Source organism: Papaver somniferum, chromosome 8, assembly GCF_003573695.1.
Source record: "Papaver somniferum cultivar HN1 chromosome 8, ASM357369v1, whole genome shotgun sequence".
NCBI lineage: Eukaryota > Viridiplantae > Streptophyta > Magnoliopsida > Ranunculales > Papaveraceae > Papaver > Papaver somniferum.
In genome coordinates this window covers 22,736,457-22,763,146 of record NC_039365.1, presented here as the reverse complement: position 1 = coordinate 22,763,146, position 26,690 = coordinate 22,736,457, and the positions used below count along the sequence as shown (strand labels likewise).

The 26,690-nt window shown below is 36.6% G+C and overlaps 3 protein-coding genes across 4 annotated transcripts; 2 read left to right on the top strand and 1 right to left on the bottom strand.

Annotated features, from left to right (window-relative positions):
- Positions 1-70: 70 nt before the first annotated feature.
- LOC113305258 (cysteine-rich receptor-like protein kinase 10) lies at positions 71-10,578 on the bottom strand. Its single transcript, XM_026554335.1, has 8 exons — positions 10,281-10,578; positions 10,031-10,177; positions 9,808-9,932; positions 9,515-9,725; positions 9,190-9,427; positions 8,958-9,112; positions 1,047-1,345; positions 71-622 (listed from the first exon to the last, which is right to left on the bottom strand). The coding sequence occupies exons 1-8, from the start codon at positions 10,576-10,578 to the stop codon at positions 71-73; spliced, it is 2,025 nt and encodes a 674-aa protein (XP_026410120.1).
- Positions 10,579-15,830: 5,252 nt separating this feature from the next.
- On the top strand, positions 15,831-19,158 carry LOC113304520 (geraniol 8-hydroxylase-like). Of its 2 annotated transcripts, XM_026553653.1 has the most exons (3): positions 16,152-16,284; positions 16,647-16,848; positions 18,380-19,158. In XM_026553653.1, exons 1-3 carry the CDS (start codon positions 16,274-16,276, stop codon positions 18,986-18,988), a joined length of 822 nt encoding a protein of 273 aa, XP_026409438.1. In that variant the 5' UTR covers positions 16,152-16,273; the 3' UTR covers positions 18,989-19,158. The 2 variants fall into 2 exon arrangements, with proteins under 2 accessions (XP_026409437.1, XP_026409438.1); XM_026553652.1 differs by having other exon boundaries at positions 15,831-16,848.
- A 2,337-nt stretch (positions 19,159-21,495) lies between these two features.
- LOC113305257 lies at positions 21,496-24,746 on the top strand. The gene is made up of 2 exons (XM_026554334.1): positions 21,496-21,535; positions 24,106-24,746. The coding sequence occupies exons 1-2, from the start codon at positions 21,496-21,498 to the stop codon at positions 24,744-24,746; spliced, it is 681 nt and encodes a 226-aa protein (XP_026410119.1).
- Positions 24,747-26,690: the final 1,944 nt, after the last annotated feature.

Sequence of the window (26,690 nt, the reverse complement as noted above, 5' to 3'; positions counted from 1 at the left end):
CATGTAAAATCCTTCTGATTTTTTGCCACGCCACTAAAAATTTCATTACGATCCTTCGAAGAGGGAAAACTTAGCCCATTATAGAACCAAACTCCATGAGATTACCCGCTGAGATCTTACTAGGACTAGTAAGGGGGTTCGAAGAGCATTTCTTTTTTCTGTGCACCCTAGTGTTGGCTTCTTGAAATGGCTCAGACAATGCTGGTTTGGTGGTGTTGATGTCGGAGATTTTTGAAGCAACCTCCTGATCTTCTTCAATCCCTTGGAAACGATTATATGTTTCGAATCCAGGTGGAATTGACGGATCCGAAGAAGAGGAATTTGCCTCTTCTTCCAATTGATCCAATCCATGAGACTCATGCACAAGATTAGGAGAAACGGTTGCTGGAATAGAAATACCACGAGAATCCGCCTCTTCCCCTTCACCATTTTGGTTTCTTAGAACATCAACATGAAGTTGAATTCCATGGACAATCATCTCCATAAACTCTTGCTTAGAATCTGGAAAAGTTATTCCCATAGCAGTGGGGCTTAAAATTCCTTTTGCCATATCAAATAGAAATAGAGTACCAAATTTGTATTCCAAATATCTTTGAGCCTTGCTTAATTTAACCGGATCACACTGTCTGTCCAAAAAACAAGAATCATGAGGACTCTGATAGTCCTTCCTATATTCATATTTTGTTTTAGCTTGTCAATCTAGGATGTTATGTTCTTGTGAACTCCAATTTAGTTATGCCTTATCGCGCAACTATAACCACTCTCATAGACATACCGCAAAAAAAAAATTGGCGGCCTTCGGCGCCTTGCCAGAACTTGCATGCAGCCCTAGCCAATGAAATTTTCTGGGTCCGTCCTTGAAATAAATAAATAATCGATGCCAGAAAATGAAAATGAAACAAACCATAGATAAACTATTTTCGAAATGTAATTACATTTATCAATCGTTGGCAAAAGAAAAGGTGTGGGAATTTTTCTCACACAAATTTACGAGACACGCAAGGGGTAATTATAGACCACAGTTATCTTGGGTATGTCTCGCTAACAGAAATGTCGTTTACAGAATATGGTTTTGAGCTGCTCTTAGATTGTTCTAAAGAGTTGGGCATATTCAACCCAATTACGCTTCCTGCAAAATATGCAGGCTGTGAAGGAGATGCTAGAGTGATTGAGTAGCTACTGAGCATCAAAACAACTGAAGACATGGTGGGCCTATCTTCGATATTATCTTGCACACATAATAATCCAATGTGTATACTTCTAATCACTTCATTTCGCGAAAACATTTGGGATAAAATTGGATCCATCAGCTCCAAAGCTGTGCCTTCTCTCCAATTTTCCATGCCTGTGTTTAGGAAATGCGACAAGGTTAATAATAGACTGAAAGGGGTATTCGTTCCACTCTATCTTAATTTCTTATTTTGGAAGTTAAATCGAGATACAGTGATTTGGTTCGTGGATCAACATATGATGTTGATCTAGTCCAAATGGATCAACATATGATGTTGATCCAGTCCAAGTGGATCAACATACGCTGTTGACACACTGTGCGATATTTAGAAATTGGAGCTAACTTGAGAAACAAGTTGTGTCGGTTACTGTGTTTAGAGTTTTACCATGTTTAGAATTTTTTTGTGTTTCTAGAAGTGTGTTTTATTTAGAGTTTATTTTTATTAGGAAAGTATTTTGAGTGATTGTCAAGTTTGTGACAGTGAGACTATAAGTAGGCTATTGAGCCATAAGAATTGTACACCAAACTGATTATTAATGTAATCGTTTATTTGCTTCCACATGTGCTCTCCTTTCTCTTACTCGATCCTACATTTGGTATCAAAACAAGGTGAGAGGAAGGGAGAGGAGAAGGAGTAACAGTTAGAGATGGTTTTTGTTGCTCGGTGGTAGAGAATTGTTCAAAGAGATGTTGCGCAAAGTTTTGACGAGTTAAAGAAGAAGAAGGAAGTTGAAGGCTTGTTGCTGCGTTGGTGTTTCTTGTTTTAGGGTTTCAAAAGAAAAAAAAAAAAGTTGCTCAAAGTTGTGATGATAATAAGAGTTGTTGCTGCTGTTGTTGACGGGATTGAGAGTTACGTCTATTCACGGTACGTAGTGCTGTTGTCGAAGATCGATGTTAGGGTTTCACAACCCTAATAGTATTGCTGCTGGTGTTTGATGGTTCTTGGTGATTGAAGATAGCTCTGAATAGTGTTTGCCGGTAAGTTAGTAGTATACGGTAGAAAAACAAGGTGGGGTTGATCTGTTTGTTTCCCTGTTGCGTGAGAAACAGAGATGTAAAGCATGATTTCAACCACTGTATCTTGCTTTCGGAGAGGTTCAAGGGATTAGAGAAGATGGTTCATGGCAGTAACTGGTGAAAGAAGATTGTTGCCATATATTTGTGTCTGTGGAAGAGCAAGAAGTGATGAAAACTTGATTAAAGAGATGCTACTGTTGGTGTCGCGTTAATGGAGTTGTGATAACGTTGGTGGATAGGAGAAGATGGAATCGAGAGCAAAAACAGGGAAGATTTCGCAGGTATAAGGTAGAACCCGTAGCCAAGATGGTCACAAGGTACGTGTTATTGGAAGTTACAGAATCGTTACAAAATAATTGTTACAGTAGTATGACAAAAGGATGTTACAGTTAAGTGCTACAGAAGAATTGTTATAGAAGTTTGTTACAGCAAATAGTTATAGAAGAAAGTGTCACAGTTTGTGACAGTTGGAATAACATAAGATGACAACCAAAAACGTGTGATAGTTTCTGGCAGAGACGTTGCAGAAAGCAGTTTTTTGTGTGTTGATGATCGTTGAGGTAGTTTAAGTAAGGGTTGCTGTGGCAGAGCATTGGTTGATTTTGGAAGGTGAATATGTTTTTGGGTGAGTGGTGTTTAAAGGGTTAAGTCATGAATTCGAAATCAATGAGGATGGAGGATCAAAGCTTGTAATGCAGTAAAAAAGGATTGGTACAGTTTGATGGCGGATCAAAGGAATTTTAGTAAAAAAGGACTGGTACGGTTTGATTAAGTTGACTAGAATTCAGAAACTTAGAATGAAAAAGTATGTTGGGTGGTTATGTTTGAGCTTAAGGGAGGATGGTATCATATTAAGCTCAAACATGGTGATTGAAGAGTTTGTGGCAGAAACTTGGTAGTCTTACAAAGTGTGGCAGACTTTGTGTTAGCTATTGCTTGTGGAAGAATCGTAACAAAAGAAAGATTGTGAGAGAATTTTAAGAACAAAGAAGTGTGAAGATTTCGCAACAATAGTGTGACTGGAACAAGAGAAGAAGAAACAACAACAATGTTATGAAGAAAGAGAAGTAATCACCAGGTGGTGATGAGAGATTGAAGAGAAGAGACGTCACAAGGTTGTGATCGTGAGAAGTGAAGCAAATCCAGTGTGGGGGATTTGGCTAAGTGTTGTGTTAAGCAATCCTAGTGGGGATTGGGCTAGAGTTATGTGAAGCAATCCCAATGGGGATTTGGATAGAGTCGTGAAGTAATTCCAGTGTGGAATTTAAAGTGTTGAGTGGAAATTAGAGCTGGCAAACAAGCCCAAAACCCGCGGGTTCGCCCGTCCCGTCCCGTAAAAACCCGCACCCGGTTTGGCTGGTTTCTAAACAAACCGGGTTAGGGTTGGGAAAATGCCGACTTGTGAATAAACGGGTATACCCGTCCTGGACCGCAAACCCGCGGGTTAGACCCGCAAACCCGCTATTCCTATGCTTATGACGTGTGTCCCCTCCCATGAGTCCCATCTATACGTGTCTTTTAGGTATAAAAGGATAAAACCCTAGCTTAATCTTATCTTTTTTTTTTTCTTTTTCTCCGTCTGCACTCTGCACTGCAGCCAGCGGCCATCGCCTGATCCTGAATTATCTTCACTGGACTTTCCCTCTCGCGATTGCTGCTGTTACGCTCTCCATTTTTCTCATACTGCAAGCTGAATCCTAGATGGTACGTGAATCACTCCATTAAAACGTAGGTTAATTTTCTTTGACTGAATATCTTGTTATTTTGATGAATGATTGATTATTGCTAATCTAATCTGTTGATGTTTTATTTACGTGATTCTTCTTGTACTGGGACTATGTGAATCTTTTAGTATTAGTACTTTTTACAAGAGAATAACGTATTCAGGCACATAAGGTGTTCGTAATATTGCCTCTTTCAATCCAGCAACATTCCAGCTATACATTTTCAATATATTTGCTCAATCTTTCCACAAAAAGAAAAAAACAAAAAAAGGGTTTTTTTACTTGGATTTTTTATGTTGTTTGTTTCATATTTGTATCATTACTCATTATTATTTTTTACAGAGATTTAGGGGATTTGTTAGTTAGATGCAACTTGCAAGAATGATACTTGTTTCTGTTTGTAATAAATGTTAAACTTGTTGAATTTCGAATCTAGCACTTAGAGTGAATTGGATACTAGCAAATTAGGGGTGCAGAAGCATTGGTATTTGGTGATTTTCAATTAGCTCTAATTAGTCACTCTCTCTGATGTGTTTAGCTCTAATTTTGTGCTATTGTTTTTAGGTTACTTGCAAATACATGTATTGTAATAGTTTTGTTGGAATTTCTTTACATGTATGATGTACCTTGTTACTTGTAATTTGCAAATGAGATGTTTTGCTTATATTTTTTGTTTATGCATTTTTCACGTTTCTGAATGACTCTTTTACCTGTTCTTTGTGGCTCCATACATTCCAGTATGTCAAGTGTACAAGAACAAGAGTTACAAGACCATTATAATGATGTTATGACTAGTGATGGTGAGGATGATGATATTGAGATGCTAGATTCTGTGAATGAGGATCCAAATGTTGGTTGTGCACCTTCCTGTCCTGCACCAGTTTCACGTGGAAAGAAAAATAAACTTAGATCCCAAGTTTGGGAATTTTTTAAACTCGTTAAATATAAAGATGGAACACAGAAGGGAGTGTGCAAGGCTTGTAATGTAGGATATAAATATGAAAGCCAAAAAGGTGGAACCTCAGCCATGAAAAGGCATAAGTGCCCTAACCGTCAGTCTATGGACGTAGGGCAGATGATATTATCTGCAAACAATGGCCAGTTGTCTACCCGCGTGCGCAAAGTTGATCAGATGAAATTACGAGATCTGTTTTCAGCATTACTCATTGCAAGAAATGTTCCATTTGCTTTGGTGGAGTGGAAAGAATTTAGGGATATATGTACTTATTTAAATGAGGATGCTAAACCAATATCAAGGAATACTGGGAAAGCCTATGTAGTAAAGAAACATAAAGCACAAAAAGAAGTTATTCGCAACAGATTGAAACTTGCTCCAGGTATGATTCAAAATTTAAAATCCTAATGACCCATATGTTTTGTTTATACCTTTATGTATGAGTAATTGATTAATATGATGTGCTAATGTGTATGACTCACCCTTACAGGTAGGATATGTCTAACATCAGACATGTGGACTTCTGTAACAACTACTGGATATATAAGCTTAACTGCGCACTATCTTGATCAAGATTGGGTGTTGCAAAAGAAGCTTCTGAATTTTTGTCCTCTTCCACCACCTCATACAGGTAAAGCACTTACTTTTATTTCTTTATCTTCAATATAAATTCATGTTAACTTTTCTCCTTTCTACTACCTCAAAACAGGTGAACACCTTTCTGCTAAGTTATTTGCTATGATAGAAGATTGGGGAATTGAAGACAAGGTATCCAACATCACCTTGGATAATGCTGCAAATAACGGAGCTTGTGCTGGAATTATGAAGAGTAGACTTGTTGCAAAGAAGATCTTGTTGAACGATGGAAAATTCTTTCATGTGCGTTGTTGTGCTCATATCTTAGATCTTATTGTAAAAGAAGGACTTAAGAAGATTGATCCAGCCGTGCTTAAGATAAGAGCGTCAGTGAAGTCCCTTAAAAAGTCCCAAGTAAGAAAACAAAAGTTCTTGGACATTGTTGATACTTTAGGAATGTCTGGAATAAAAAGGGGTATTCGTCAAGACGTAAAGACAAGGTGGGATTCCACTTCTATTCTGTTATAACTTATAAAGTTAGATAATTGTATTAATGTTTATTATATACTCATTGAATGTTTGTTTTATACAGGTGGAATTAAACTTATCTTATGTTAGATAGTTGTATCCTGTATAAGCCAGTTTTCTCTCATTTGAAGTTGGTAGATTCAGACTACGAAGACTGTCCAACTGATGAAGAATGGGAACAAATTGAAGTAGTCACAAAGTTTCTCAAGGTGTTTCATGATCTCACAAAGATATTTTCTGGTAGTAAGTATCCTACTTCCAATCTTTATACTGAAAGAATTTGTCAAGTTCAGGTGTTACTAAAGAAAGAAAGCAGAAATGATATTGAATTCATTAGGAACATGGTAAAAGAGATGCAACCAAAATTTGATAGTTATTGGAAGGAGTTGAGTTCTATATTGGCTATGGCAGTTGTGTTAGATCCTAGATCGAAAATGAATTTTATGAAATTTACTTACTCCAAGTTGTATCCTGAGGTGAGAGAATTAGAACATGAAGTTAATAAAGTGCATAGTAATATGACAACACTTTTTAATGAGTATTACACCTTGTCAAGTTCAAGAGCTTCCAATAGTTGTGCAACTCAGAATTTGGGTATTCAAAATGGTGGGAATTCTGCTGCCGAAGAAGGGAGTGATTTTTTTCAGGTAATTTTAAAGCTTACTTAACTCTAATTCATGTTAGTGGTGCCCAGTTATATTGCGAAGATTTTAGTCTTTTGAATTATTGCTTTTCATCTTAAAAACCTTGTAGTAGAATACTATTTGTCTTTTGAATTACTGTCAGCTGTGGATGTAGTATGTGATGGTTTTAGCTTGTTTCTAAGACTTTTAAGACTCATATATTCATAGTTCACTCACTTCTAGGTTGTTTCATGCAGGAATATGTTGCAACATAGGAACGTCGTGGTGATGTACTTACTGACTTGTCAGAGTTAGATGAATATCTTGGCGAGTCGTACAGGGGTTGTCTAAATTCACCACTCGACATTCTAAACTATTGGAAGAACCATGAACAACGATTTCCGGTACTTTCAAGAATAGCAGGGGATATTTTGTCAATTCCTATTTCAACTGTCGCTTCAGAATCTGCATTTAGCATTGGAGGAAGGGTAATTGATCGATTTCGCAGTTCCTTATTACCTGAAAATGCTGAGGCGATGATAACAACTCGTGATTGGGAATATGGAATTGGTAAGCAAATCAATAATATTTTTTTAGTTGAATGTCTAAATCTTATATATAACATTGGTTGTTTTTATCCATGTAGGAAAAGAAGATATGGATGAGAACAATGGGATTATTGAAGAAGATGTATTAGGATTTGAACCTGATGCAGTGGAGGATGGGGCAGTGGAGGATGTGGAGGAAGTAAGTTCTTATGCGTCTAATTAGTATGCGTACTTCTTCAATATAAAGCGGGGTAATTATGCAAATTCCATGTTTTTGACTCGAATCTTTTCTTTTTTTGGTTTATTTTTTCTTGAAATTACAGATTCATATTGAATAGTTGGAGCAACTCAAAGATAGACATGGAATATGAGAATGTTTTTTGGACAAACAGTTATTTATCACTTACCAGTGTCTCCAAATATTGCATAGAAAAGAGATTGGTTATGTTTTTTTTGGATAATTAACACTTTTTTTGATTAACCACACAATATATATTTTGTGCAGGAAGTGGTTATTAATATCTTTATTGTCGCACTTGGTGATACAAATTACAAACAATGGTATTGCTACAGTCTCAGAGGTTTTTTTTCTTTGTTGAAAATATCATCATGAACTGATGAAGTACTGTAACTAAAGTATTAAACTACTAATGACCAGTATTTGTGTTCCTTTAATCCTTTGAATGCAAAAGTAGTTTAGTTTTGCAATTTTGAGTTTTTGAATCGAAATATCAAATGAATTAGATGAAATGATGAATGTTAAGTTAAGTACTTAGGTTGGGAAGGAGCTTTAGATGGCCTGAATGTGGCCGGAAATAGCCCAGAAATCGATTTCTGGCGAGTTGACTCAACAAAAACCAGCTAACCCGTGAGCCCCCGTGAACCCACAAGCTTTACCCGGGACGGGCGCGGGTTGGAGAAATGACCACCCGTGAAGAATTTCAACCCGCAAGCTTAGGCTTGTATTAACCCGTAACCCGCGGGTTGATCACAAGCCAGCCCCGGCCCGCCCGTTTGCCAGCTCTAGTGGAAATCCTGCGAGTGAAGTGGGTAAACAAGAGTTGAAGTTGAGCTACAATGCTCGGTGATGAGTTTTTTGTGTTTGGTTAGCAAGTTATATAGAGCACAACGAGGTGTTTCTAGCTTGTTAAGGATTTGTTAAAGATGGTGTTCCGCTGCGATGAAGAAGAACGTGAAAGAAGTTTGTGATTATTGTTATGGTATGATAGCAGTACGAAGTGAGTGTTTGATGATTGTTGTGAAGAAGATTGATTTGTGAATTGAGTTTGATAATGAAAACGAAATTCTGGTATGAGAAAAGACAAGAACGTGTTAACGTTTATCAATGGAAGAAGAGGGTTACAGAATTCTCGTTGAACCAAGGTAGGATATTGGAAGTTAAACCAAGATATGGTGATTTGGCTCGTGGATCAACATACGTTGTTGACACACTGTGCGATATTTAGAAGTTGGAGCTAACTTGAGAAGCAAGTTGTGTCGGTTGCTGTGATTAGAGTTTTACTATGTTTAGAGTTTCTTTGTGTTTCTAGAAGTGTGCTTTATTTAGAGTTTGTTTTTATTAGGAAAGTATTTTGGGTGATTGTCAAGTTTGTGAGACTATAAGTAGGCTATTGAGCCATAAGAATTGTACACCAAACTGATTATCAATGTAATCGTTTATTTGCTTCCGCGTGTGCTCTCCTCTCTCTTGCTCGATCCTACAGAGACGGAGTACTTCGTCATACAAGTTCATACTTACATAGCTTAGAAGGTCTGGTGATGAAGCTGACTCATAGAAACTGGAAATATTTCGTCCGCTTACGATTTCCAAGAGCAAAACCCCAAAACTATAAACATCTGACTTCACAGAAAATAGTCCATGCAATACATATTCTGGGGCCATGTAACCACTGTAGACGGTGCGGTCAGTTGTTTACCAAACAGACACAAATCTTACATATAAACCATAGGAATATAGTATACTCACTATGTTCCGGCAATTCTACTTGTGTTACCCTGTGTTTGATCGATTTCGAAAAGCTTAGCCATGCCAAAGTCTGCAATTTTCGCTTCCATTTCCTCGGCTAACAAAATATTACCTGCTTTGAGATCTCTGTGAATAATTCTAAGCCGAAAATCTTCGTGAAGATATAGAAGTCCCCTGGCAATCCCTCCTATGATTTTGTAGCGCTTTTCCCAATCCAAAAGAACTTTTCTTTCGGTAACTGCACATTATAAGCTGGAAGTTGCAACATCATGAGCAAATATGTAATTATCACAACAAATGGGAGGTACGGGGCACACACATATACCAAATAGATACTTGTCGAGACTTCCATTGGATACATGTTCGTAGATGAGTATCTGCTCATGTCCTTGGAAACAAAAACCCAAAAGTCTGACAAGATTTCTATGTTGAAGCTTATTTAGCAAAACCACCTCATTCTTGAATTCCTGCAAACCTTGTCCTGAATTCACAGAGAGACGCTTCACCGCTATTTCTTGCCCATTTTGAAGCCTACCCTCTAAATGTTTAGACAGATTTAAGATATATTTCCCCGCTTATAAACTTTTGATTTTATTTGTAATGGAGCCTAATTCTTACCTTGTAGACTACACCAAAACCACCCTCGCCAAGCTTGTTAGCATCAGAGAACTCATCTGTAGCATTTCTAATTGTAACCAAGTCGAACTGCAAAGAGTCTTGATTTTCGATTGGATCCGTGGAAGCTACAGAAATATAAAAACTTTGCGTAATTACAATCGGCGGCTTGATATGTATATTATGACAAGAAAATCAACATCAAACCAAAAACTGAAAAGCTTACCCGGAATATCAAATTTATTTGTCACCCTTCTCTTTCTCCTTGAGAAGTAAAAACACACTACTAATATCAACAAAACTCCAACAACCACAGGAACAGCAACTGCAACAGTATTGGGTGACGGTTTCGGCCCAGGCAACGGATCTGTCACTGTTACCAAATTCGAGCAAGCTCAAGCTTTTTACGTGAGTAGAAAACAAATCCTAGCTTAAAACACAAAAGGAAAATACCAGCGCACGTATATGATTAATACCTTTTCCAAAATCAGACGGTGATGGACCTGATGGTGGTGGTGGTGGTACTAGTTCGTAGAATAAATGATCATAATATCTGAGAAAACAACTTTGAGTATATATATGTCCTCCTCTTAATCCATTAAGATAACCAGGAATTCTACTAATCATATCTTGCAAGAAAGATGTACAAGAATCTCTTGATAAATCTCGAGTACATTCAACTATCCCGTATATATTACTGAAGTCATTATACTCAATTGAATCAACTTCAAACTTAGACGATTTCAACGTAGCATTAGACTCGAGATTATTCATTAAAATACCTAGTTGATGATTGAATAAAACCGGATCAGTTACATTTTCCGGAATCCAACTGAAGGTTTGTGGAACTACTAGAATATGAAGAACACAATCTTTTGTTTTTTTTGATTTGTTTCTTTCTTCATTTACAAAGAAACGTTTACTATATAAATAAGTCTAGTGCTAGAAAATAATCCATCATCAAAACAAGATCTCTTAAGCTAGGCAAGATAATATACAAGATATGCACAATATATATCCTAAACTAGGTAAGATATTATATACAACACATTGCCAAATATACGTGAGATATATTTGGCTAATACCCCCCCTCAAGTTGGAGCATGAAGAGTCGAAATGCCCAACTTGATAAGAAGAGACTGGAATTGTTTACGACCCAATGCTTTAGTGAGAATGTCAGCCAACTGAGAAGTAGTATGAACACGAGAAGGGGTTCGGTTAATCAAATACGCAGCGGTTAATACACATTCTCCCCAAAAATCAATAGGTAAAGAAGCTTGGAAACGAAGAGCACGAGCAACATTGAGAATATGACGATGCTTTCGTTCCACCCTAGCATTTTGTTGAGGTGATTTGACTATAGAAGTTTGATGAATAATACCGTTCATGCGAAAGTATTCTGCAAGACCTTTGAACTCGGTCCCATTGTCACTTCGCATGATTTTCACCCTTTTGGAGAATTGTCGTTCGATCAAAGCAAAAAAATTTCTCATTAAATGAGGCACCTCATCTTTAGTTTTCATCAAAAGAACCCAAACACAACGAGAATAATCATCCACAATAGTCAAAAAATATCTTGAGCTGCAGGCCCGATTAGCGTGATAAGGACCCCAAACATCACAGTGAATTAACTCAAATAAATCAGTAGCTTTATTATCACTTAATGGAAAAACATTACGAGTCTGCTTGGCTCTATAACAGATATCACAGGCATGGAAATCTAACTGACTAGTAGTGCCAAAAATTGGAGGTAAGAACTTCATTGCTTGCATGGAGGGATGACCGAGCCGTTGGTGCCATAAAGATGTAGAAGACGTCCCGGACACAATATTAACACGAGTTGGTTCCCACGACTTTAGGCAATAAAGCCCTCCCATAAGTTTACCCGTACCAATCGTCATCCTCAAGGTATGGTCCTGTATAACACACTCAGAGTTAGTGAATTGAAAACGAATCATATTCTTAACATGTCGAGAGGTTAAGAATTGAGATACATATATGAGATTGCAGGTGAATGTGGGCACAAAGAATACATCAGATAAAACGAGAGTTTGATTTAACTTCACAACTCCCATTTTGGTCGCCTTAATGCTTGCACCATTAGGTAATCCTATTTGAATAGGTCGAATGGTATAAAGAGAATGAAAAAGAGATTCATCACAGCAAACATGATTGGAAGCACCAGTGTCGATAATCCAAATATGAGCATCCTTACCATTGAGACGAACATGATTCAAAGAAGCGGAAACGTCACCAAGAGTAACATTAGTTTTGACAGATTTGTCAAGTTTACCACGGCCTGCAGTTAAACGTCGAGGTTCTCGGCCTTCCGGATAACCATGTTTCTCCCAGCATCGGTCCTCCAGATGACCATGAAAACCACAGTAAGTGCACTTCAATAGGGATTTCGACCCCCTCCTGATTTGGAAGCTGGGGGCTTTTGGCTGGGCGTAGCAAACGCCATAGGGGTAACAAATGTCTCAGCTCTGCGTTGAATATGCATCTGAACTTCCTCTTCTTGTATAAGACGTGAGTATACAGCATGTATAGAAGGCAGCGGTTCTGTACCCAAGAGATTAGATCTAACATTGTCATAGCATGGTTGAAGACCCATAAGGAATTGACGCACCTGATCAGCCATACGTCTGTTACGGAGAGTAACATTGAGTCCACAGCTACAACCAGTGCAAGTGCAAGAAGGAAGAGCATCAAAGTCATTGATGTCATCCCATAGCTTCTTTAAACGTCCATAATATTCTAACATAGGCTCAGTTGTTTACAACTAGCAACAGCGGACTTCAATTGATATATCTTTATACCATTACCCAGTGAAAACGAAGTTTAATATCTTCCCAAAGATCATAAGCAGTGTCACGATAAGAAATTGTGGAGCGAATGCTTGGCTCAATGGTATTAAAAATCCAAGCAACAATCATATAGTTTGCAGTCCACCAATCCTCAAGATCAGTGGAACTATCATCAGGTTTACTATACGTACCGTTAATGAAACCAAGCTTGCGTTTAGCACCCAAGGAGACTCGAAAACCTTTAGCCCATTCTTCATAATTGGAACCTTTGAGGACAACATGAGTAATAAGCGTTCCCGGACCATCATTAGGAGCTAATGCATACAATGACTTAGGAGGTAGTTCAACCGAAGGTTGTTGAACCAATGTTTGGTGAACTAAATTCTCTCCCATGGATCGAAAATTTGACTCACAATATCATGAAGGTTTGTGGAACTACTAGAATACGAAGAACACAATCTTTTGTTTTTTTGATTTGTTTCTTTCTTCATTTACAAAGAAACGTTTCCTATATAAATAAGTCTAGTGCTAGAAAATAATCCATCATCAAAACAAGATCTATTAAGCTAGGCAAGATAATATACAAGATATGCACAATATATATCCTAAACTAGGTAAGATATTATATACAACACATTGTCAAATATACGTGAGATATATTTGGCTAATACCAACTCCAACCAAGCTTACTTTTATCAACTAATCCGAAGAATCTAGTATTCGAGTAACTCAAAAGACATGTTTCAAGATGAACATCGACATCTATATGCTTCAAACATTTCTGAATGACAACAGCAGTTGATTCATTTAAACAAGTTTTGCAAGCATCCATGGAAATATCACCTCGGCACTGAACAAGTCCGTAAACAGTATTATTTGCATTAGTACCCACTGAAGTATTGAAAAATCCATTAATTGAACCGTTTGAAACCAAAGAAGGAAGAAGAATTTTTTTTAGATTGGTTTCATATTCACTACCAGAAGTATATTTTGGAGTATTAGCATCACAATTTAGTAAAACCTCTTGAGCTTGAATATGTAATCCATGTAATAAGATGATAAACAGAAATGGAATTCGAAAAAAAATTCTTGCAAAGAGATTATGAGTTTTCATTTCTAAATGTTTTGCTTGAAATTTTGAACAACTTGCTTGCATGGGATGAGTTTATTTTCAAAAAGAAAAGTAGTGACTTTTAACGTCTGGACCGGTGGGGTTGGACCTAATAACTTTGGACGCGTATATTAAAGGCTAATCGGCCAAATTGTCTATGCAATAATTTTTCTTCTTGACCATTAAATGCGCGTCAGTTGACTCAGAGTTAAAAATTGTTTGAAGTTGCTTTTGGTGGTTCTCCCCGAAATTATCATAATCCTCAAACTGAAACTAAAAAAAGAAGGAAATGTGGATCACAAATCAAGAAAAAAGAAAACAACAACAAAATTTGACCATCTTAGAAGATCTAAAAGGAGTGGTGAAGGGGTTGGTTAGACAGAGATGGAATGGAGTCAATGGAGACTTAGATAAAGAGCTTAATTAAGGTATGGATTACCGTTCTGTTAGAATATGAGCATCCAACTCAAAATCAATTGGTAATTGGTGGAGAGGCCCTAAAGGATTATAAGGCGTGGGATTTTAGATTGTCCAACAATGTGGGACTAATAATCTCAACACGCCCCCTCACGTGTAGCCTCGTTGGGTCTAACACGTGAATAATTAAATCGGGTGACGCGGAGTAAAGGCGCGGTCAAAGACTCGTCGTAAATAGTCTACTCTGATACCATGTTAGAATATGAGCATCCAACTCAAAACCAATTGGCAATCAGTGGAGAAGCCCTAAGAGATTATAAGTCACAGGATCTTAAATTGTCCAACAACGTGGGACTAATAATCTCAACACGTTCTTATATGTTTAACTTACTCTTAATCTCAAAAAACATTCCAAAAGGAATCTTAAGATTCATTTCAATCCTCCCAATCATTCCAATCTTCATCATTCTCCCACTTTCACTCACATCAATGATCAATCCATCTTCTAGGTATCATTTGTTTCTTTATAGCTTGGCTTGCTAATTTCAAACTGCTTCTTTTCTCATTTCATTTCGTCCCAATCTTTCATTTTTATTGCTTGTTTTCCCATTAGTTTCAAACAAAACCCATCTCCAAATCTCCCCAACTCAACATATCACTCTCACAAAACCACTCCAAATCATCATTTCTAATCTACTCCCTAAAGGGTTTAATTGTGGTCTTACTGGTATATGTTTATAACCATAAACAATATTTACATCCATATTTCATTATTTATCTATATCGTGTCCGCATTTGGTTCCTCCTAGGACTCATAGTCATAGTTCCAGAATCAGATGAATAATCATTGGGTTTAGAATTAGAACCAGAGTTCAACCAACCCTTCCTCTCAACATCACTCCAGGATTTCTGGGGCAAAAGATAGAATCTACTAATGGTTACAGGAATGCTAAGGCCAACCATATACAAACCTGTACAGTTCATATGTGCGCGTATGTTTGGAAAGAGGTGGGCACAACTCATTGCTTTACTCTCCACATTTGTTGTGTTTGGCTTGATGAATGAGCTGATCTTCTACTATTTTGGTAGAGTGTGGCCTACTTGGTGGGAAGTTCTTTCTTTTTTTGTATTACATGGGGTGGAGATTGAACTTAAGAGGTGTCAGTTTGAACAACAGGTTTCAGTTACCTCGGCTATTTTCCCGACCGTTAACCATTGTGTTTGTACTGGTTACTAGTTCTTGGCTGTTTTTCCCTCGGTATCTAAGGTGTGGTGCCGATGTTAAAGCGATTGTGGAGTACTCTATTGTTGCGGATTAGATAGCACTGTAAGTTGTGACTTAGCTGAAGGGGACCAAAACTTTGTATAGTGCATTTGGTTTTCTTTTTCTAGTTTGTTATACTACGGCGGCTTTGAGGAACTCTTGTTGATCATGCACCTTGAAGTAGTCACCTCCATACAATCCCTCTTGCACGCAGCTTCTTCGGGTTGAGCATTATCACTTGAGAGCCATATACTAGGAGATTACGTGGCAGTGGCGGCCACTGATCCAATTTTATCTTATCTTTTTTGTTTATAGCGACGTGTTATGGACCTTACAGCATCTGTAGCGACAACCCTTATCCATGTGTATGGGGTATATAAATACGACTTATGAGGGCACGATATGTGGTTACTATCGTTTTGCTCAATAGTCAATAATGAATTGTTACTCTCACTATGCGCCACCATTTATTCTTCTACGTATATGAATTCCGAGGGGCCAGTGCTCTCATGTTGTGTTTCTCACTCACTGTTATCAGAATTTTAAGTTTGAGAAGGTGAAAAGAGATGGATTACCTGAATCATTTTCTGTGGATTTTGGTTTCATGTGCATTTTTCAAAATGTGTTCATGGATTACTAAATCTTCACATGCAAATCTTCCACCTGGTCCGGTTTCTTTACCAAGCATTGGAAACCTTTTTCAGCTCGGAAAAAAGCCTCACAAATCACTGACTCGGCTTGCTGAAATTTACGGACCCTTAATGTCATTAAAACTCGGTTCTATAACCGCAGTTGTCATTTCTTCTTCAACAATAGCCAAAGAAATTTTTCAAAAGCATGATCAATCTATTTCAAGTCGAATCGTCCTAGATGCAGTTAAGGTATGTGATCATCATAACACTTCAATGATATGGTTACCTGTTTCTCCTCAATGGAAAAATCTTAGAAAATTAGCAAATTCACTCATTTTCGCACCTCAAAAGCTTGATTCAGATCAACACTTAAGGCAGCAAAAGTTAAATGACCTTATTTGTCACGTTCGCGGAAGCGCGAGCTCTGGCTCTGTGGTTGACATTGGTCAAGTTGCTTATACTACCGCTCTAAATTTGCTATCAAATACTTTCTTTTCAGTTGATTTAGCTGGTTTCAGTTCAGATTTTGATTCCACTTTTGAAGCTGCTATTAGAGGAGTAATGACGGAAGTAAGCAAGCCAAATTTTTCTGATTATTTTCCGATTCTTAGATTTTTGGATCTACAAGGCTATAGACGTCGTATGAAGAACCATTTTGGAGTACTGCATGAGATATTTGATAGGATAATAGATCAGAAACTATTGTCACAGCCCGAGGAGCGTAGCAATTCAAGAGACATTCTTGACATGATTCTCGATCCATGCACTGATGGGATTAAACTTGAACGGCATGAAATAAGAGCTATACTTATGGTTAGTGCTAGTTTTCTTTGTTATTTGACATTTTACATATGTGACCAAATTTTAGAGTCATAATCAATCCCTGCTTGGTATATGCTGTGAATTTTTGTATATGCGTCTAACATGCTTGATAGCTTATTAATAGTTGCGGACTTTTACTTGAACTTGCAGCCCACAAATATGATTCAAATTTTACTTGAACTTGCATCCCTCAAATATGATTCAAAAGTTGGCAAAATTTTACAGGGTGTATTTGATTAAGATTTACAGGGATGTATTTTTAGGTATGCAATTATACGTAAAGAATCATAAAATATCCATGATATTCAAATAGGATTTATTTAGATTCCACAAATATCCTAGTATTCAATTCATTTAATATTTTTCCTTATGACAGTTAAGGACCAAGATATATATTGGATTCTTATGGATATTTGTAGTCAAAATACTCCCTCCGTTTCTAAAAAATAGGCAGGTTTTCTTTTTTGGGTATGTCAAAAAATAGGCCTGTTTACATACGTGGAAAGTCAAATGTTATGATTTTACTACTATACCTATAGAGGGACCACTTCTATCTCTTCATTTTCTCTCCTAATACAAAAAGGGGACCACTTCTCTCCTCTTTCTCTAATAACAAATGAGTGGGGACCAAAGGATAGATTAGGAACAAACATGGAAAAGTGGCTTCAATGATTAGTTTTCTTAATTTTTGTGAAAACCAAACAAGCCTATTTTTTAGAAACGGAGGGAATATGTATTTTAATCTCAACCCAAATCATAAGAGTTTCACGGATTCTTATGGACAAAAAAAAAATTGTTATTTTTTTCACATCATTTTATGTTTTTCCACCACCGCCACCCACTACCTACCACTACAACCACCACAAACCGCCAACCAGCACCGACCTCCACCATCCACCACCATTACTCCCAACAAAAACCACCACTGACCGTGAGCAAACAACCACCACCGCCACCGCCAACCAGCACCACCACCTCCAATAATAACCACCAACAATCACCACCTCCACCTCTTTTCAAAAAAAAAATCACCACCTCACACCACCCACCACTAACAACCACCAATATCACCCCCACCAACACTACCGCCACCACATTCACCAACCAACACCCAACACCAATACTTATTGATGGTTATTTTTATTTTTATTTTGAAATGAAAGCATGATAATCTTTATTTTTTCAATTATATCATAATTTGGTAGTCCACTTTAATTTTTATTAATACGAATTAATCCTAATTCAATCTATTATAATCCAAATTATATATCTTTAAGAATATTACAGATTCTGTCAATAAACATTATAAATCCACTAGATTCAGATAACCATGTATCTAATTTTATCCATATAAATCTTGATCCAATACACCCTTGAGTTGACTCCAAAATTTTGCATATCAAGGACTTGTGGCTGCAAATTTTCACAAAACTATGTCTAGATATTTCTTATCAAAATTAGATTTTTTTTTTTAATGATCACAATAGTCTCTAACAAGTCTTACAAAATGTTTATGAATCAGGACTTCTTTTCTGCCGGAATAGATACTGCCTCATCCACAATAGAATGGGCAATGGCTGAGTTAATTCGTAACCCATCTAAGATGAAAAAGGCTCAACAAGAGCTTTCAAACATCATAAGTAAGGATCGACCTATCGAAGAAAAAGATATCACTCGACTTCCTTACTTGCAGGCGATTGTTAAAGAAACTTTACGTCTTCATCCACCAGCTCCACTATTAGTTCCTCACAAAGCAGAAATTGATGTTAAGTTCCATGATTTCGTTATCCCTAAAGGTACCCAAGTACTTGTCAATTTTTGGGCAATCGGTCGAGATCCTACCATGTGGAAGGAGCCAACTTCTTTTCAGCCTGAGAGGTTTTTATCTTTAAACATTGATTACAAAGGCCAAGATTTTGAGTTCATTCCATTTGGATCTGGACGTCGGATGTGTCCTGGTTTACCTTTAGCACATAGGATGGTACATTCAATGTTGGGTTCACTTCTACAGTCATTTGACTGGAAATTAGAAAATGGGTTGAACGCAAGAGATTTGGATATGGAGGAAGAATTTGGGATTACATTAGTGAAGGCCAAAGGTCTCCAAGCTATTCCGATTACTAGGTTATAATATATTATGTAATTTGGGTATGTATCATGTTACATGTAAATTGGAGCTCTAGATGATTGCAATTCGTGATTACCTGTAACAAGGTTAATTTGATACATTATCCTATAAATTGTTTCAAATGTACTCTGGAGTATGATAAAAGTTATTGTTTCATAAATATGACTTTCACTTCCGTGTATAAGTAGCTAGTATTTAAAATAAATTAAGATCCTTGAAATATAGATATCTCTTTGATATATGATCACCGATTTTGTAGCTTCAATTCTTTGAACAGGTTTCTGCGTTAATTGATTTTAATGGGAATTTGTCGCTCGTCAAGTTGAGTTTATCAATGACTTATTTTCTTTACTTCACCCAATGTTCCTAACTTGATTCTGTTATATTTTTGAATCTGGTTCCTTACTTGGTTGATCCTTGGTATAAAAACAACTATTGAGATTAATCACAAAGAATAACGAAAATCCAAAATCATATAGAAACATCCAAAATTACCTAAAGGAAGAAAGAGATAGAAAGTATGAGATTTGGATGAAAATCTTAACATACCCGGTTATTTTTGCATTTTTCGATGCAATATTTAGAATAAAATATTAAATAAAAATAAATAATACAAAACCAATTCTTTTTATTTGGCTCAATAAGAGTAGCCAAAATGTGCATCTCAATTTTTTTTTTAGGGGTGCACAAACTTGGACTCGTACTAATATTGTTTCCTATTAATAACTAGGTTTTAAATATTTTGAAGGAATTGATATATATTAACTATTTTCTAGGGTTTGGGTTTTTGTTTGCATCTTTCGGATGTGGTTTCGGGTTTGACTAAAAGTTGTTGGTTTTCAAAGATTAATATCGATTGCTGAGATTGGTATCGGTATTGCATGTTTACTAATTAGTAATTTTCAAGGGCTTGTACACTGTTTAAACTATGTTATATTATTATTTGAGCAAAACTGAAGCTTTTGGAAATTTTGTTTAAATTACTCCCTCCGTTCTTTTTTAATAGGCCAGTTTCTATAAATAAAAGTTTCAAAAAAATAGGTCAGTTTCCTAATTGGGAAAGTCAAATGTTATTTTAATTTTTTGGAACCATTTTTCTCTTAACTTCTTTTGATGACAAGTGTCATGTGGACCACTTCACTTTACTTCTTTTGCTAACAAGTGTCATGGGGACCATTTCACTTCACTTCTTTTATTGACAAGTGTCATGAGGACCACTTTCAATGATTAGTTCTCTTAATTTCCTTAAATTTCGCTAAAAACAAAACTGGCCGATTAAAAAAGAACGGAGGGAGTATGTTATAAGAAGGTGGAGCGAGACTTTTTGTATCCGTGTCAATCCAATTCCAGCCACCCCTTTTATGTGCTAAAGTTCAGCACCCTATTTACTTATTAAGTTACTATTTTTGTATGTTTAGATATCAACATTCGGAACATGGTTTTTCAACAAAACTTGAATTCCCTCGTTCTTCCTTTTTGACTCTTATCTTTTTACCTTTTATATAACATTAGAAACCTCATTTTCAGAAATTGAACCCATGGGTTTTGTTTCATTTTCAAAGATTAGATCGATGAGTTTTGTTTTATAATCCTTAGAAACACTTCCATCGGAGATTGAATCAATGTGTCTGATTAGAATATAAAGTTAATTGAAAAGAATGATTTTGTTGTATAATCAGTGAAAACGTTTTCAAATATTGGAATAATTATTGGGAGTGAAAAAAGAATATTTTCCTTTGACTTTCATTTAACAATAGTAAAGGATTCTCATGTTCTTTTAGTTTAACAAAACAAATACATTTTCAGATAATGATATAAAGATCGTATTTAGAAACTTGCGACTAAGTTTTTCACTGTTGATTAACAATGTTAACTATGAGAGAGTTGGTTTTAGAAAAAAAAAACGTATTTATTTTGTTTATTTTTAAAATCTTTTTTTGAGAGTGTTTGCAAAGATAAATTCTCTTGAAGATAAAATTTAGAAGAAAGAAAAATCATTGAAGTGTAAAGAAAAAAGAGAGATGGATTAATAATAACTTGGTTCGTTTTTTCCAATTTTTCTCTCCAATTTCCAATGACGTACCTATTATTAAAATACCAAAAATAATAAACAAGAAAAATAACTAGGGCTAGATATAATACAATTATGATGGGAGGAATGTGCACCCTTGGTTTAGTGGTGGTGCAAAAAGATATTAGTTCCTCACCAAGCATAAATTGATGTTTCATGATTATGTTATCCGTAAGGGTACCCAAGTACTTGTCACTTTTTGGGCAATCATTCGAGATCCTACTATCTGGACAAAGCAAACTTCTTTTCAGCCTAAGAGGTTATTAGCTTAAAAATTTGATTGCAAAGGCCAAGATTTTGAGTTCATTCCATTTGGATCTGGACGTCGAATTTGTCATGGTTTACCATTAGCACATAGGATAGTACATCCAATGTCGGTTCACTTCTACAGTCACTTGACTGGAAATTGGAAAATGTGTTGAACCCAACAGATTTGGATATGGAGGAGGAATTTGGGATTACATTAGTGAAGGCCAAAGGTCCTCGAGCTATTCCGATTATTAGGTTATAATATACTATGTAATTTGGATATATATATCATGTTACATGTAAGCTCTAGATGATTGTGATAGATACATTTTGTGTCCGATTTGTCTCGATTTTATATATTGTTAGGGCTCATTTTTGTACTTATTATGGTGTTTTATTTATTTGTAGGTATTTTTGGCCAATAAACATTTTTGGAAAAAATTGGCTCGAAAAGTTGTCGGAAGGCACCCGGAGGACACTTGCTATTCGGACCCCCGGTTTGGATAAGGGGCACCACCAGGACACCCCTTAAGGCAGCTGCTAAAGGCACCCCTACTCTGGATAGGGGGCTCCCCCTTTTCTTCATCGTTCAAACACAGTCTTGGCGGGAAACTCTATCATTACCTGCGTGAATTTGGGAGCATCAGTTGGACGTGAAATAACGAGATTCAATGGATGATTTTTGTTGGGCTGGACTTCCTAGAGCATAACAGGGTTGGTATATGTGATTGGATCGAATGAATTGGGTTAGATCGACCGGGAGAAGGAAATAGAGGTGTTGTGGTCACGGGTTGCTGTTGGAATATTTTTTCGACAATTCAGGGAGATTAAAGGCTAGAAAATCTTCCCCAACATTCGTAGTTATCTAATAAAGAGTTTGGAAGTATTGGGAGAGGTCAAATACGCGTGAAGAGAGTTTGGCAGAAAGAAAACTCCGAAACTTGCTGTGGAGATAAACCAATAATTTGGGGAAGATTTAATCGAGCTGTGGCCTTTAAAAGGAGAGGGGATAAGTCATATAAGGGGTACGAATCCTTTCAGAGAAGTTTAGAACACCACGGAGCTCCAGAGATCGAGTTGCAGGAAAATACCTTATTCTGCTGCTGCTGCTGAAGAGGAAGAACACGAAGAACATTGACGCACAAGCAACTGTCGCAGAAAACTATCGTTGTTTCACAGCAGAACCTATGTGTCGTTCATCACAGCGGTTGCATTAGGTCTTTAGCTACTATTTCTCCCTGTAACAGTGATTCTGCAACACCAAAAAACTGTTGCGAATCGTCTGTATTATCACTTTTCGTCTTTTTAATCATCTTTTGAGCCATAAACAAATATTTTGAGACCATGATTAATATGAGGAGATAAACCCCGTTGCTGAGGCGATAAAGGAAGCTATTTTTCCAACAAAAAGTGGTACAATCTATTTTATTTAATTTATTGCAATTATTATTATGATTATTTGCCTTGAACTATTATTGAATATGATTTTTATTTGAGTGATTGTGATCTATTTTGATGGAGTATGCTTAGTTTATAGACTCTTGATGCTTCATACTTGGTATTTACAATTATTACTTGTGAAAATCTATTAGTTGCAATATTTTAGAATCAAAGTAAATGAGAAAATTGCATGAATATAAATATTTGGACCAAATCACTTTGAACTTGGAAAATAGTGGAATCTTAGCCTCAATGTTCTTTTAATATTGATACCAAGTTTTTCAGTGTTTGTTATAATTATTAGTGAGTTTTCTATTTAGTTTTGAATTTAAGTCTAAAGTTATCCTTCACAAGTTCGAGAATCGAATCACTTTTTACCACTATCTACAAATCACATCAGATTGCAATTCATAATTTCTTGTAGCAAGGAAAATTTGATGAATTATCCTATAAATTGTTTCAAATGTACTCTGGAGTGTAATAAAAGTTATTGTTTCATAAGTATGACTTTCTCTTCCAATATATGCCAATATAGTATCATTTGTGCACGTATTTGCGGTAAATCGTTTGTTGTGTCCGGTTTGATGCAGTTGATCCTTACTATTGTGTTAAAGTGTGTTTTCACCGTTGATTAACAATATTAACAATGAGAGAGTTGGTTTTTGAAAAAAGAAAAACTTGTATATTATTTTTTTTTCTTTAAGAGTGTTTGTAAAGACGAAATCCAGTAAAGGTAAAATGTAGAAGTTACAAAGATAAGTATAGCGTAAATAAGAAGAGAGTTGGATTAATAATAACTTGGTTCACTTTTCTAATTTTTCTCTTTGATTTCCATTGATGTGCCTATTATTAACATACAATAAATAATAAACAAGACAATGATTAGGGTTAGATGTAATACAATTATGATGAGAGGAATGTACACCCCTAGTTTATTGGTGCTACAAAAAGTTGCATTCTTAGAGCATCCACAGTGGGCGAGGAAGACTAAAAATTTGGGTTGATTTTCTAACGCAGCGGGACGGAGTAAAGATCAAAACCCAGCCCACGATCAAAACCCAGACCATATTTAGTCGCGACCAAATCCCAAATCCTAATATAGTCGGGCGTAAATTTAAAATCCGTTTATTGTCAGGCGTAAACTTAAATTGCGTTTGTTAACGGGCGTAAACCAAATTTGCGTATGTTGGTGGGACGGAATTTAAATTTACGTTTGTTGCGGGCGTAACATAAATTTACGCCTGATGAGACGGACAGCAGAATTCCGCGCGTTGCCAGGAAAACACCAAAAGTCCGCCTCTCTGGGGCGGACACCAAAATTCCGTACAATGAGCTGTTGTTACTTTATCATTATTACCAGAGAAACCCACTGGTGAAGCATCATCTTCACCATCATCACTTCTACCGTTGAGTCATCTGACTAGTTATGTACCTGCTGCAACATGGAGCCAAAACGGCAGTAGTCCAGCTAGTAGTGGAGGGTCAGGCGGATCAGGTGGTGATTCTGCTGCACTATCAACATCATCATCATCAACAGATCGGACGGTTGTGATTCCACAGCCAGTAAGACCAGTAGGATCATGTGTAACTGTGAAGTGTATAACTGAAACATTCGGTGATCAAGAGATAGGGTTAGGGTTTTTAGGAAGAACTGACGAAGAAAAAAAGATTAATCTAGATAAAGACGCGTGTCCTGGATTCATATCTGACAGTTTGAATAGAGTGAGATGGACCAACGAAGCGTACAGAAAACTAGTGAATCAAGATGGGTTCGGTTATGGCGGAGAACAGAGACCGGAAATGGTGTGGTTGGTAACGAAAGATAACGAATCTTTACCGTCGAGATGTGAAGGGTTTGTTTGTAGGGTTAGATTACAGTATACGTGTAAGAAGGAGAGGCACTCGTTGATTGTACTTTGTGATGTTTGGGAAATGAACGACAGTGGTGGTGGTTTTGCATGGAGGTTAGATGTTAAAGCTGCTTTGAGCTTAGGTCGTTAATGATGCTTCACATCTGGTAATAATGATAAAGTAACACCAGCTGCTTCACCAGATGATGCTTCAGCAGATGTCCGTCCGTACAATTCATCACGCGGACACCAGATATTCGCCCGTCTGATCTCACACGTGCTGTGTGATCGTGTTTAACTCGGGCGGAATTTATTTTTACGTTTCTTCGAGCGGTCATTTGAAATCCGTCTGATCAACGGACGGAATTTAAGATTCCGCCCCATACGAAACGTAATTTATATTTACGCTCGATAACAGACGTGATTTATATTTACGCCCGTTTGAAACGTAATTTATAATTCCGCGCAGAAATGAAACGTAACTAATACTTCCGCCCGTCTTCATGCGTAAAATTGTTTTACGCGCGACCAAATTTGGTCTTCTCCCCATAACGTCACAATACAGATTAAACTCATATTTAGTCTTTTTTTTTGGTCTTTGATCTTTGAGTTTAGTCGTACCATTGCAGTCGCTCTAAGACGACTAATTTACCTTAATTTTCATTTTTTTGATAGAAATTATTTTATTTAGATTTCCTCTGTGTTTTTCCTCTTGAAGTGGAGAAAAGAAGGAGAAACGTACAACAGATTTTTTGGTTGGTGAAAAGTGAAAAGACAAATGCAATTAAGCCCAAAATGTTTTCAACCAACACATAAAATCATAAATGTCTCACTCGTATCATCACTTCCTAAACATAGAATATAAGCAAAATACCCATTAGTACAAAACAACATAAATATCATTTAAATTCTTAGGAGAGTACTAATTTTCCTGGCGTTTTTAGGGGCCACTCAAAAGGATTTAGGGTCCAACAATAAAACAAAAAAGATCACCCAAAGGGAAAATGTAGCCAGCCCTTATCTCGCGTAATTCGTAATGGCGAAATTACCCTTATATATTCGTAGGATATGATAATATTGTTACCCTCCGAATGCAATCGGAAGCCAAAATCGTTCCCAGACTTCCGATTATACGAGGTGCAGTATTTCTTGGTTCGTGTTTTGGATTCAGCGTTAATCGAGAGTTAAATATATTACAAAACCTACCGATTATAAGTTGCCGCAAATTCAAATTTTGGAAGCTACCATAATCGGTAGATATGCTAAATCCAATACCTACCGATTACTGGTTTCTCCACATTCAACTTTCGTCAAATTAGCCGTTGGAGTTTTTGGGAAAAACAAAAAGAGCCGTTGGACCCTAAACCTATATAAAGAAACTCATATCTATCACCCCAATTGCACCAAACTCTTTCTTCTCTTCAGTTTTAATTTTCATAACAAAAAACATGGATATTGCTTTTGCCGAAGAAGAAGATTGTGCTATTTATAGAGCGTGGGTTGTGGTAACTACTCATGATCGTGTTCACAAGCTCCACAAATCGGAATCCGAAGAGCAGATATGGAACCGTATCTTAATGGTATTTGAGGCCTTAGATGGTAATCGAATTCGAAGATCATCCAATGACATTAAGATGAGAAAGAATGCGCTAGATAAGGAGATTGAAAAACTTGAAGATGAGGAACGGTTTGTTAGGAACGCTTTTCCTTGGTGGACGTATGAAAAACGAGTAAGTATCTTTGTAACTCCAATTCACATTAAAAAAAGTTAGTACTAACTTGTTACTCATTCGTAATTTCAGAGAAATCTTGCGGATCGCCGGTATGTGGACCTCTACGGGAAACGATTTGAACATGAAGGATGCTACAAAATCAAGAGGGACAATTTCTATGGTTACTGGAAGTTATGATCTGTTTTAATACTTTTATGGTCAATTAGGAGTATGTATTTAGGTGCTTTTGACGAAATTGTAAGGTTAAGGCCGTTTGAACTTTATGTAATGGATGTAATCGGAGTATTATTAATATAAAAACTAGCCGATTATACGAAATCGGTAGATTATTTTGTCAAACAACCTACCGATTGTAATATTCG

Excerpts from the sequence above, each read along its gene's own strand:
- LOC113305258 (XM_026554335.1), bottom strand. The coding sequence starts at position 10,578 with ATGAATAATCTCGAGTCTAATGCTACGTTGAAATCGTCTAAGTTTGAA. Across the intron at positions 1,346-8,957 it reads AGACCTTCTAAGCTATGTAA|GCATGGAAAATTGGAGAGAA; the intron begins GTATGAACTTGT and ends TCCTAAACACAG. Across the intron at positions 623-1,046 it reads ATTCTGTAAACGACATTTCT|TGTGATCCGGTTAAATTAAG; the intron begins GTTAGCGAGACA and ends TTGGACAGACAG.
- LOC113305257 (XM_026554334.1), top strand. The coding sequence starts at position 21,496 with ATGGAGGAGGAATTTGGGATTACATTAGTGAAGGCCAAAG. Across the intron at positions 21,536-24,105 it reads TACATTAGTGAAGGCCAAAG|AGAAACCCACTGGTGAAGCA; the intron begins GTCCTCGAGCTA and ends CATTATTACCAG.
- LOC113304520 (XM_026553652.1), top strand. The coding sequence starts at position 15,970 with ATGGATTACCTGAATCATTTTCTGTGGATTTTGGTTTCATGTGCATTT. Across the intron at positions 16,849-18,379 it reads AAATAAGAGCTATACTTATG|GACTTCTTTTCTGCCGGAAT; the intron begins GTTAGTGCTAGT and ends TTTATGAATCAG.